This window comes from Platalea leucorodia (assembly GCF_965183815.1).
Source record: "Platalea leucorodia genome assembly, chromosome: 12".
Taxonomy (NCBI): Eukaryota; Metazoa; Chordata; class Aves; order Pelecaniformes; family Threskiornithidae; genus Platalea; species Platalea leucorodia.
The window spans coordinates 15730380-15741908 of NC_138834.1; the positions used below are offsets into that span (position 1 = coordinate 15730380).

The 11529-nt window shown below is 59.5% G+C and overlaps 1 protein-coding gene across 3 annotated transcripts in view; it reads right to left on the bottom strand.

Moving 5' to 3' along the window:
- The window catches only part of MSI1 (musashi RNA binding protein 1), a gene marked incomplete at its 5' end in the record, with an annotated part of 29269 nt that extends 23531 nt beyond the window's left edge, over positions 1-5738 (bottom strand). For 2 of the 3 annotated variants that reach the window (XM_082325344.1, XM_082325343.1), the window contains 5 exons: positions 30-71; positions 4775-4859; positions 4973-5054; positions 5186-5226; positions 5478-5542. In XM_082325344.1, coding sequence (XP_082181470.1) covers positions 30-71; positions 4775-4859; positions 4973-5054; positions 5186-5226; positions 5478-5536 — 309 coding nt within the window. Of the gene's footprint in view, positions 1-29; positions 72-4774; positions 5055-5185; positions 5227-5477 lie in introns of all 3 variants that reach the window. The other variant, XM_082325342.1, reaches the window with a different exon arrangement.
- Positions 5739-11529: the final 5791 nt, after the last annotated feature.

Sequence of the window (11529 nt, forward strand, 5' to 3'; positions counted from 1 at the left end):
GAGTGGCGAGGGCTGCCCGCAGTGCTTACCTTGGGCTGTGCTCGGCGGGGGAACGCTACCTTCGGGTCAATCTGAAAGAGATGTGGGGAAGAACAGGTGAACACGCTTTTGCTGCCTGTTTACAGACGCAGGGTTTCCTCCATGCGCACGGCTGTCTCTGCCCACGTGGCACCTTGCTAAAAACCCAAATAATCTACCCGAGGTGCATAAAATGAAGCTGGCTGCAGACATCTTTCCTGCTTGGTAAGGTGTAATCCAGGGAGACTACAAGTCCCAGCATGCAGTGGTCCGTCTCCGGCTGAGCGCCGGCCAGACGCACCCGGGAGCCCATCACATGCTGGGATTAACAGGCTGGGCTGCACCCTCCCGCTCGGCCTGCCCCTGGGTGCCCTGCATCACCAGCCTCATACTAAAAGTGCTTTCTTTTGCCTTTTTGCTCTCCCCCTTCACTCCACCTACAAGCACAGAGCTCACCTGGGTAGTAACAGGACAGAAAAGAGGCAGCGCGCAAAAAGCCAAACATTTCATCCCACAAAACACGGGGGGAAGAAATAAAAGAGCAGACAGGACGGCACAAATTAAACTGAGGAGCCCGAAGCCCCCGAGGCTGCGGCGGCTGCGGCCGCAGGGCAGCGCGCTGCCCCTCTCCCCAGGCTGCGCCGCACACAATGACACGATGCCTCCCCTCCGCAGGCTGAGCCCTCCATTGTGCCTGTTCAGCTTCTCTATAAACCTGCTGCCGGCCGGAGCTGCCGGGCCCCACGCCGCCATCCAGGTGCCGCGCGTTCTGCTGGGCTCAGCACGGATGAGCGCGTGCCGGCATTGGCCTCGCACCACCACAAAAGCCGGGACAGCACTAATGCAGCTGCAAGCCAAGCACCCGCGGAGCCTCCTCTCCTCCTCAGCCACCACCTCTTTCTTTATAGCCTATTTTTACAGCAACGCATGTAAAGTTACATCACATCGGGGATGATCCAGACCTACAAATCAGCTTACAAAGACCTGCGGTAAGGGCAGGTCTGGCTCATCCCCGCACTTGGACAGGCTGCAGCTGGGAGGGCGGCCCGCAGCCTTGTCCCATCAGCCCGGCAGCTCAAACAGCCCAAAAGGAAGCTGTGGTGCTCCAGCTCCTCTCGCTGCTTTGTTCGGCTTTCCAGCCTGGCCGCCCTCCCGTCCCGCGTCCTTTCACTTGTCACACCGCCCCGGAGCTCAGCCTCCCCGCGCCCTTCCACCAGCTTCTCTCCTGCCTTCCCCACCTCCATCCTGACTCACAGCCTACAACATAAATAAACTCAGCACGTAAGTAAACAGAGGCAAAAGTGGAGAGCACAAATAAACTCAAAAATAAACCTCCCTCCCCAGGCTCCAAGCACCAGCTCAGCATACCCTCCGGTGCCTCCCTGGGGCATCTGAACCCTCCCTCCCTCCCCGCGCACCCCCCCACCGCTTCCTGGCTAGCGCAGACACCCACAGCGAATTCTGAGGACAGGGGACGGCAGGAGACCAGGAGGTTGATGGCAGATAATAAGCAAAAACAATAATCTACTGTCTTTTACTTCTCAGCCAGTGTCATTCAGCTCCTGCCAAGAAGATGCTTTCATACTCAGCAATGCTAAGCTCGGCCTCATTTTCTCATTACCCTGAGTGTGATCAACTGGGCAGAGATAACGCGTCCTCCTGGCTGGAGGGAGCAGGCAGTCATTTCACAAATTCTTCTGCACAACCAGCTATTGTTGCAGGTAGAGGGAGGCCGGGGCCGCCGACCGCAGGGGCAGCCCTGGGAACACGCGGAGGGGAGCGAGTTCAGTGCCGGACTCAAGTTACTCAAACTGGACTGCTCCTCGCTGGCTGGACTCTTTCTAATTAAAGCAAAAGCGCTGGTACCTTATTCCCTCGTTTCTGGTGTTAAAACAAGTAGCCCTGCAGGAGTTGCGTTTCAGTGTCACCCGCTGACGTAATGGATCCTTTTTACAAACCTAGATAGAAATCTGCTAAGAGTAAGAGCATTCAGAACTGCTCAGATTGTATCCAAAAAAACAACACCCCGGGATCAGGCTGCGGTGAGTGGAAGTCACTTGAGCACGAACCGCTTCCACTCCATCCCACAAGGCTTTGGGGACGAGGAATCCCACTGACGTCGCAGGTGTACCAAGCGGGCCGGCCGGGCTCCTCGGTAACGCTCTTCAGGCCACCTACGGCACCGTTTAATAGCTCAGGTCACGTAACTCCTGCGTTAACCCGGCCGGTAGCGGTGCCCCAAAGCAGGGGGAGGGCAGGGAAGGACCTGCGAGACCTCAGGACTGGGTTTGTTCATTCATCGCACCTCCGTGGCTACCTTCGCTCTGTTAGTCAGCGCTGCCCCGGAGCCGCAGATCGCTCCCTCCGCCACAAAAGACAAACCCAGCAAAAACTCAGTAACGGCAACAAAGAAACGACAGGGCGACCCAGCACCGCCGAGCCCGCTCTTCCCAGAGCACGTAAAGAAGGAGCTCAAGGCAGCGGCCAGCTGCAGCTTTACAAAGTCACGCAAATCTTTTACCTTGAGACTGCAAAGCCAATTCTCATATCAAGCATTTCCATAAATAACCCCGTAGGCTGCTGCTATCTAGCTTACAAACAAAGAGGAGCCTGAAAAGCACAAGGTTTCCCCGGAGAATCGGGCCAACAGCCCTCGTTAGGGTAGGAAGAATCGGAAAACAATGAAGCAACAAGTTGGGCAGCCACTGCCTATCAAGTGCTGCCTGCCAGGAGATGCGGAGCCTCGAGAGAAGGCTGTCCTTCCAGGACACCGGGCCTTTTCCTGCAAAGTTTCATAAAACCCTAAATTAGGATTCAGATGAGTTTGTGTCATTTAACCCATGACTCACAGCAGAGCCTTTCAGTTCAGCAGGGAAAAGCCATGGGGAGGCTCCACGCGGTACCACAAGACCAACCTCTCACCAGGCAAAACACCCCAAAACATCTGACCCAGCTGAAAACCGCGCTAAATAAAAAATAAAAAGGAAGGGGGGAAGAGGATCAAAGTTCCTAACAAAGGAAGGGCCCTGGTGAAGCTGCCCCCATTCTCTCTGCCGCGCCGGCGGGGCGAGCGGAGCAGATGCAGCCGGGAATTTCAATGGCCGGCCGGTCCCTGCGCGCCCTGCGCCACGAGGGCCTTCTGTTCTCCTGCGCGCCCGCCGTCCGCCCCTGCCCGGCCCGGCCCTCCCGGGCCGCACGGCGGGCTGCAGAGCGGCTTCGCACGGGCGGCAGCGGCGGTTCGGGGAGAAGAATGGAGACCGTGGGTTTCAGCTCCCTGCTAGCCCTAAAACGCTTTCGGGATTAGCACTACAACAGACATCCATCACTTGCCTTTCCAAGAGGGGTCTATGCCAGCCCGCAGGCTCATGACGGGACTAGCTGAGCAGACACCGTGTTTACACAGGCTAGTAAAAAAAAAAAAAAAAAAAAAAAAGAGAGAAAAAGAAAGCCCTGGGCCCTCCTCAAAACACTTCACTGTAACCCTCCCCCAGAGCAAAACTCACTTTACATCACTCCTGAAAGGAGGAGGGCTGGGAGTCCTGGGGACCCAGCCTGGGCCAGGAAGGCTGGGGTAGGTTTAACCGGGAGCTCCCGTGGGGAGGAAGGACCTGTGCACATCAAAGGGAGCGATCCAGGCAGTTAAACAGGAACAGACATAAATCTCGCTGCAACTCACGCCGTAAACCCTAAGAAAGGGGGTCTCGCTCTCCCGCCCTCTCCCTTCTGCCGAGATAAAGGCTAGGATGCCCGAGCCACGCGCTGCAAGAAATAAAGTTGCGCGTTTGGGCTCCTCGGCAGCCCGTGCCCGGAGCCGGAACGTCTCCCCTCCCCGTGCCACCCCCTCGCAGCCCCCGCCGCTCCCCCATCCCTACCCTCACCTTCACCCCGGGGCAGCAAGAAGGAAAAGGAATTCAGGGGAAGGCAAGTCGCGAAAACTACAGAGAAGGGACCTCCCACTCAGACACCTCACCCCCACCCCCCGAAACAGCCTGCACATCTCCCGAGCACCGCAGATTTGCAAGGCAGGACCGGGTACGAGACGCCACTGACCCAGGGAGCCACCGAAATCTTTCTGCTGGCCCAGCCGGGGCTCTTAATCAGCCCCTGCTTGCAGAGCGAGGACCGGAGCTGCGGCCGCTCCAAGAGGCCGGTGGTGGCCCACATGGGCGGGCGCTGGCCACGCTTGGAGACAATAAAGTCTTGAACCTCCACGACCGTTACAAAAACTTCACCCGGGGAAACCACGGGCGAGCCTCTGGGGCGCGCGGCACGAAGGCTCTCTGCGAGGGGAGGGCATGGGCCACCGTGGCCGGGGCAAGCGGGGCCTGGGCGGTGGGGGACAGCACCCCCGGGGAGGGAGCGGGGGGGCGGGGGCGGCTCCCTTCTCCCCAGAGGCAGCCACATCCCTTTCCCGGTGCGAACCCTCGCCCCAAAACGCACTCAGGTGTCCCGGCTGCGAGAGGGCCGTGGTCACTCCTCAGAGGGGCCTTACGACCGATGGGGCGGGAGCAAAACCATCCCCGCGACCCGCAGACCCACGCCGGGACGTCGGCCCCGGGCTGACGGCGAGCCCGGTGCTCGGGCGGCAGCGGGGCCACCCGCCGGCGAGCGGGGCGGCGAAGGGGCCGATCAATCCGTATCGGGAATCGATAGTTTACAGCCTCTAACTGGAAATCAAACACCGCAATCGACGGCCGCTCCGAGCGCAGCCGCTCCGCCGGCAAACGCACCCCTGAGATGAGAGAAGTCATCTCACCGTCTTGGAGTCCAGTTCATGTCTGGATTGGGCCAGGACCTTGTCGACGCCAGCCTGGTCCATGAACGTGACGAACCCGAAGCCCCTGAGCCCCGCAGCCCGGGCAGGAGAGGGGATGCGGAGAGAAGAGAGAAAGTTGGTTAAAGTGGCGGCCGGGCCGCGGCGGGGGCGAAGGGAGGCGCGGGCCCGGCCTCTCACCTGGATCTCTTTGTCAGCGGGTCCCGCATCACCAGGCACTCCTTCACCTCGCCGAACTGGCTGAAGTACTCCCGCAAGCCCTCTGCAAGCACAGCGCCCACCGTTGGGTGCCCCGGCCCGGCCCGGCCCCGCCGCCCCCGCCGGGCTCGGCCCCGGCCCCGGCCCCGCCACCCCCGGCCCCGGCGGCAGGTGCGGGGCCGCCGCGGCGCTCACCTTGCGTGGTCTGCCAGCTCAGTCCCCCGATGAACATTTTGCTGCGGGAGGAAGGGGAGAGCCGTGAGCGGGGCCGCGCCGGGGGGCCGCGGCGCCCCGCGGGGGTGGCGGCGGCGGCGGCGGGGCCGGGCGGGGAGGGGAGGGCGCGGATCGGCCATGTTGGCAGCGGCACCGCCGCCGCCGCGCCTGCCCGGGCCGGGGCCGGGGCCGGGGGGAGGAGGGGGCGGCCGCGGCCGGGGCCGGGGCCGGGGCCGGGGTGGGGGGGCGGCGGGGGCGGCCGCCGCGGCGGTACCAGGGGTCGTGCGGGGAGTCCGGGGAGGCGAGGCCGGGCTGGCTGCCGTCTGTCTCCATTCGGACCTCTTCTCCCTGCGAGGAGCGGCGCCGCACTCCCGGGGCAGATGAGCGCTGGAAAAGGGGCCGGACGGACAGGCCATGCTGCCCCCTCCCCCGACCCCTCTCCGCCGGGCGGGGAGGGAGCGAGGGAGGAGGGCCCGGCGGGCACAACCTGCCCGGCTCCTCCCACCCCCGCCGGCCCGCCGGCCGCCCTGCGCATAAAACCCGCCGGCGGCGCCGGGGCCGAGCGCCGGGAGCCGCGCCCGCACCGCGCCGGGGGAGCGCGCCCGGCCCCGGGCGCGGCGGCGGCGGGAGCGGCCCGGGAGCCCGCGGCCGCTTTGTCCCCGGCCGCGCCGCCCGCACCTGCCCCGGGGCGGCGGACAAAGGGCGGCGGGCTGAGCCCCGCCGCGGCGGAGCCAGGCCCGGCCCGGTGCGCTCGGCCCGGCCGCGGCGGACCCCGGCCCCCCGCCCCGCTGTCTGACCGCCGCCGAGCGGGCGCCGGCACCGGGCGAGTTAAAGCCGGTGCGGGGAGGGCCCGGGACCGGCCCCCGCCGCCGCCCTCCCCGCCGAGGGCGCTTCCAGGGCGGGACCGGGGCTGCCCTCCTCGCCCCCGGGCTCCGCGGCGGGGAGCCCCGGCGCCCGCACCCGAGGCGCCCGCCCGGAGCCTGCGGGGGTCAGGGGCTGCCCGGCCCGGAGCGGCCGGCGGGCCCCGAGCGGAGCCCCGCCGCCCCGGGGACGCCCAGCCCAGCCCGGGGCTCCCCGGGGAGGGCGGCCGGGCCGCGGCCGGGGCCGGCCCCAAGGCACCGGGCAGTTTCTCGCTTTCTCGCTCATTCAAATTGACAGGAGGACTCGTGCCAAGCTCCAGCCTCTCTCCACTGCCACACGAGTTCATCCACATACTGAGGGCTTCTGGAGCAGGTCCGGGCACTCTCTGCCTCTGCTCTTGGGCAACCCGGCCCCGGGTGGCTGAGGAGCTCAGCGAGGAAGAAATGAAATGCTGGTCGTCACCTGCAAAGCTAGAGTCGGATGAGAGCTGCAGCCTCTCTCTCCTGACCGCGCTGTGCATCGCTCTGAGAAAGGGCACTTGTTTGCACGGGTGGCATCGCAGAACAGGGGAGCGCACAAAGCCTCTGGCGCCAGTCGCTGTGAGCCCCCCTCATTGCACGGGGGTATCGCAGGGCCCCGGGGGGCTGCCAAATATCCCCCCCGCAGCCATGGCTCTGCTCCTTCCAGCACCAGGCACTGACAGCTCTCAGGTCTGAGCCATCCTCGTTCGACCTTTCTTCCCCGTCTCTCATGACAGCTTTTTCCATCTGCCAGTACACCTCGTCTCCCTCCTGGAGAGGAACCAGGACACCTTTGTTTTAACAATACTTTGCAATAGTATCTTTCGCTACGTAGGCTCATCCCGAGGCCTGTGGCTGCAACTCTCAGTTAAATTCATCCTCTGCCTGTTAGCTCTGCCAAACCACCGTTCACCCACTCCATTTCCTGAGCTGGGTCAGTGACACCATCCCGTCTCCTGGCCCTGTACCCGGGCACGGCAACACACTCGACACCAGAGACTTGGTAGCCACCTCTGGGAAATGAGCTACGCAGCGTCCCAGCTGTGGCCACGGAGCAGCCCCGGCTCCCGCTGCCATCGGTCCGGGCTGAGCTGCTTCTCCAGAATAACCCACTCATCATTCCACAGGGCTGCAGTCACCGCTTTGGGTGGAGGTGCCCCGAGAGGCAGCCGGGCTGGTGCAGAAGAGAAATATAAATAACGACGCACAGAGGTGGCACCGCAGCTGGCAGCGGTGGAAGCAGCGGTGCTGAGGCAGCGTCTCGGCCGTCTCCCCTTGCACGTCCCGAGAAACCTGGGCGATAGCGGGGCTGTCGGAAAGCCACCGCTGCCGCGCTGCCCAAACTCACTGCTGCCCCCCATTTCGATAGCAAATACTCCAAAGGGGGGAACTAACATTTTCAAGTCACCAGGCACAGGTTTTATGGTCCATAATTGCCCAACCCAGGCACAGCATTAATGCTAATTAAACACAAGAAAGAAAAAAAAAGAAACAAGGGCTCAGTGTTGGACACACTAAAGGATAACATCTCTGGGTTTACTACCAGTGCATTGCTATAATTTTAAATGCGTGTTATTTATGAGACAGATAAAGCGGAGCACTCTGAGGGACACAATGTTAAAATGCTTCATTGTATTTTTTTTTTTTTTGCATTATACTTATTATTTTATTCGCTTTTTCTCCACGGAAATAATCAAAAAGGATCAATGTGAGAACAGGATCAATGTGAGTTAACATCTGTGAACATCAGAGGGGAAAAAAGTGAGCCTTCAGGAGGATCTGGATGGAGGATGTGGCTGGACTTGCATCGCTGGGAACGACACCGTACCACGTAACTTCTTCTGAGGCCCTTTCCAAAACATACGCGCAATGCTTTGTATTTCCACCTAAGGACCCCAAAGTGCTTTGTAAATATCAATTCATTTATCTCTGTAACGCACAAGACAGCGGGTCTTGAAAAATCTGTTGATTAGTGACAGTAGGAAGCTTTCCTCTCGCAGAAGGAAATATATAAAACATTCCGGACCTTATGATTGGAAAGATGATCTGCCGAATATAAAATAATGCAGCATTGTATTCCCGGGGCTGCAGACAGACAGCTGTAGTGCCTCTGTGGCTGCTGCTGAGAGGTTGCCAAACACCAGCGAGATTAACAAAACTGCTCAGTTTTCTTGCTGCTATTCAGCGTCTCGCGCGCGGCAGAGTGACACTATCAAAATCATGTCCGCTTCCTGCTGAGGAGGATGATTGGCACAGCTCTGCCCAGCACCAGTGGCAGACACTGGAGTTATTCATGGCGAGAGGGAGGTCCCAAAAAGTGGAGGTTCGGGGAGGGGCAGGGCAGCAGCCGCCTCCTTTCCTCCCTCATCGTATGAGGCTTAAGGAGAGATTGCGCCTTGGAGACCTGTCTCTAGCCAGGGGGGCTGGCAGTCGGGTACTACGAGAAGTTTCGCTTTTCATTTAGTTCGGACAGTTGATAAACAAACTTGAACTGGAATTCAAATCATTTTTGTAATATTTGCGTTACGATGCTGAACACGCAAACCTGGAAGATATTAACTGCAGCTCCGCCGGCAGCCTGGGGGCAATGCCAGGCTCTGGCGGAGGCTTCTGGGGGTGCTGGCGCCGGCTCGGGAAGGGATGCTGGCCCTCGGGAAGGGATGCTGGCCCTCGGGAAGGGCCGACGGCAAAGCCTCCCCGCTAGCCCAGGCGCGGGGCAGCCAGGGGCGTCTGCCGCAAAGGGAAGCCCCTGCTCGGCCACCTCACCTGGCAGGAGCTGGCGCGGGGCAGGAGTCGGGCACACAGGGGAGAAGAGCTCTTTAGAGAAATTGAATTATTGAGGCTCCGCTCAGGTGGGGGGGAGGGACAGAGTCGGCAAGAGGAAGAGAGGAATGGCTGCAGAGGCACCGAGGGTTTCTTTGCTCCGTGCGAGACACCTCGCGGAGCAAGGTTCGCAATGGGGGAACGGGCTACATGGTGCAGAGCATTGAAGAACGGGGGGGGGAAAGAATAGAGGAGAGGCACAGTGCTGCGTGCAAGGCAGGAAAAGAAAAGAGAAACATAGGTGTGGGCGGATAAAGAGCAGGAGAGTATGAAGAGTAAATAAAGACAACTGGGATAACTGGAAGAAAGAAGTGAGGGAGGAGAGAGGAGACGACCACCTAAATACCACAACACCGCAACAGGGATTAGAGCCTCAGGGAAAAAAAAAAAAAAGGGAAAGAGGTCTGCATGGGATGGAAAATAAAACATCAAGAGAACTTGTAGCGTAGTGAATAGGGATTCAGCATAAAACAGCAGAAAAGGAGAGGTCTCTGAAGTACAGTAGGAGATTGCAGGCTTCCACTGGAAATGATGGCTAAGGGGAAAATCAGAGCGCCCGTCCTGCTATTCTCCCTCTTTACAAGCTCTAAAAGCTACTACGTGGTGTCTAGTCTCCCTGATCCTATCTAAATCGGTCCAGCAAACGAGGGAGGAAACTCTGACTGCTCAGCTCGACCAGCGGGGCTGCTCCGCACGCCGAGGGCGCCCAGCGCCGCGCCGGCCTGGCCCCCGCGCGGGTGCCACCTCTCTGCGGCAGCCTGCTAAGGCTCCCCCTCTCCGAAGAGGAGCTGAAAACATTTTCACTTACCATTAGTTTTTTTTTTTTTTTCTTAACACTTCCAAGATTGCACATAAAGTGACAGAAAGCAACAACAGATTTGAAAAACGAGACCTCTCTCTCCTCGAAGGTGCCCTGAGCTCCACCGTCCCTCTAACCTCTCCGTTACCATTTGTCACAGACTTTCACCAGTCACTGCTCTCGGCTCCGGCCTCGCTCCTACCTAACCTCTCCTCCGGCCTCCCTCCAGCAACCTGTGTAAAGAGGACCTTTCCCAGAGCAGCCGCTGCGAAGAGGCTCTTCCCCAGCCCAGAAGCGGAGCTTTGCCTCCTGCTCCTCCCCTCCTCGCCCGGAGGCTCAGAGGTTCCCCTGGGGCGATTCGGAGGGACCCATTTCCCCACCCTTAGAGAAGAGAGGTGAGCAGGGATGCAACAGAAACCCACCAGATGTGCTAGGCTGTTTAAAAGAATACACTGAGCCAACTGTTCCTTGTGCTCATTGAGGATAAGGCAACTGGCTCAGCCGGCACAGGAGGAGATAAAGGTTAGATATTAGGAGAAACTTAGCGACTATGAGGATGGCTAAAGATGGGAGAGGCGGTCGGGAAGGCCAAGAATCCCCATCCATGAAGATTTTTAAGAACAATTTAAGCAAACATCGGTTCGGTGATCAGGTTCTATTTTGTCCTTGCCCGGTGCAGAGGCGACCTCTCGGCACCACTTTCAATCCCATTTCCCAGTTTCTTCATCATGCGAGGTGAAAGGACAGAAAGAGTTTGGAGTAAAGGAGGCAAAATCAAGGGCTTGTCTCAGAAAGGGGAGTTCTGGGTGCGCTCCAATGCATAGATGGAGGCTGGAGAAGAGAGGAATAACACAGAGAAATTTAAAGGCTGTGGTCCACAGGCGCACGTCAGGGCAAGGAACAGTGCGGCCTGGGGCCGGGCTGCACCAAACACCCCCAGGGCTGGAGAAAAGTCTGGGACCACGTCGAGTAAATACGGGTAACAGAAAAGGGTCTGGGTCAGGTCTGAGAGCGTCAGCCAGTGCGATGGCCGCCAGATATCTTAGACAAAAAGGGTTTCTGTATTAACATTTTTAAAAAGTATTAAAGTTCGGTATTAAAAATAAAATCCTGCGTCCCGGGGCGGGGGGAAGAAAGAAAAAACACCCAAACACACCCCCACACCGGACACACAGCTTTTCCAGCGTCTCCCTGCAGCGACACTGCTGGGTGCCTCGCAGCCCGGTCTGCTGGGCCTCCAGCACCGGCGTCTCGGGCAGGGAGCAGCGACGCTGCGCTATCAGCTGATCCGCGCGTCTCCCGCGGGCCTGACGCACGCGTGAATTATTCATCCGGGGCTGAAGTCGGCACCACGGCAAGGACCTCTGAAATCCGCCTTGAAGATCGCAGAGTCCAAGGGAACAGGGGAGCCAGGGCAGGACGGGGCTCAGGGGAAGGAGGACTGGACCCGGGAGGCAGAAAATCTGGGTACTGGCGCTGTCCCAGAGCGGCACCAGAAGGAAGAGGCGCTTACAGGAGCAAACAGGGAACTCGGCTCGACGCACCAACAGAGGCTGAGCAAGCAGAAGCTGCTTCTTCATCCCCTCTCTTCCAGGACAGAATCGATTTCCTACCTCTGCCACAACACTCACGCTGGCTTTTAACTCCCCCATTTCTTCAAGACTTACTTTCTAATCCAGGCTGATGGGACCTTTGCTCCACAAATCCCAACAGCATTTCTCAGAAGACAACTTTATAGCATTCTGGTACTGCAGCAGTATAAAGTAACTGGGACCGCACTATTAAACTTAACAGCACAAAACTGAGAAAGTTTACAGATTATT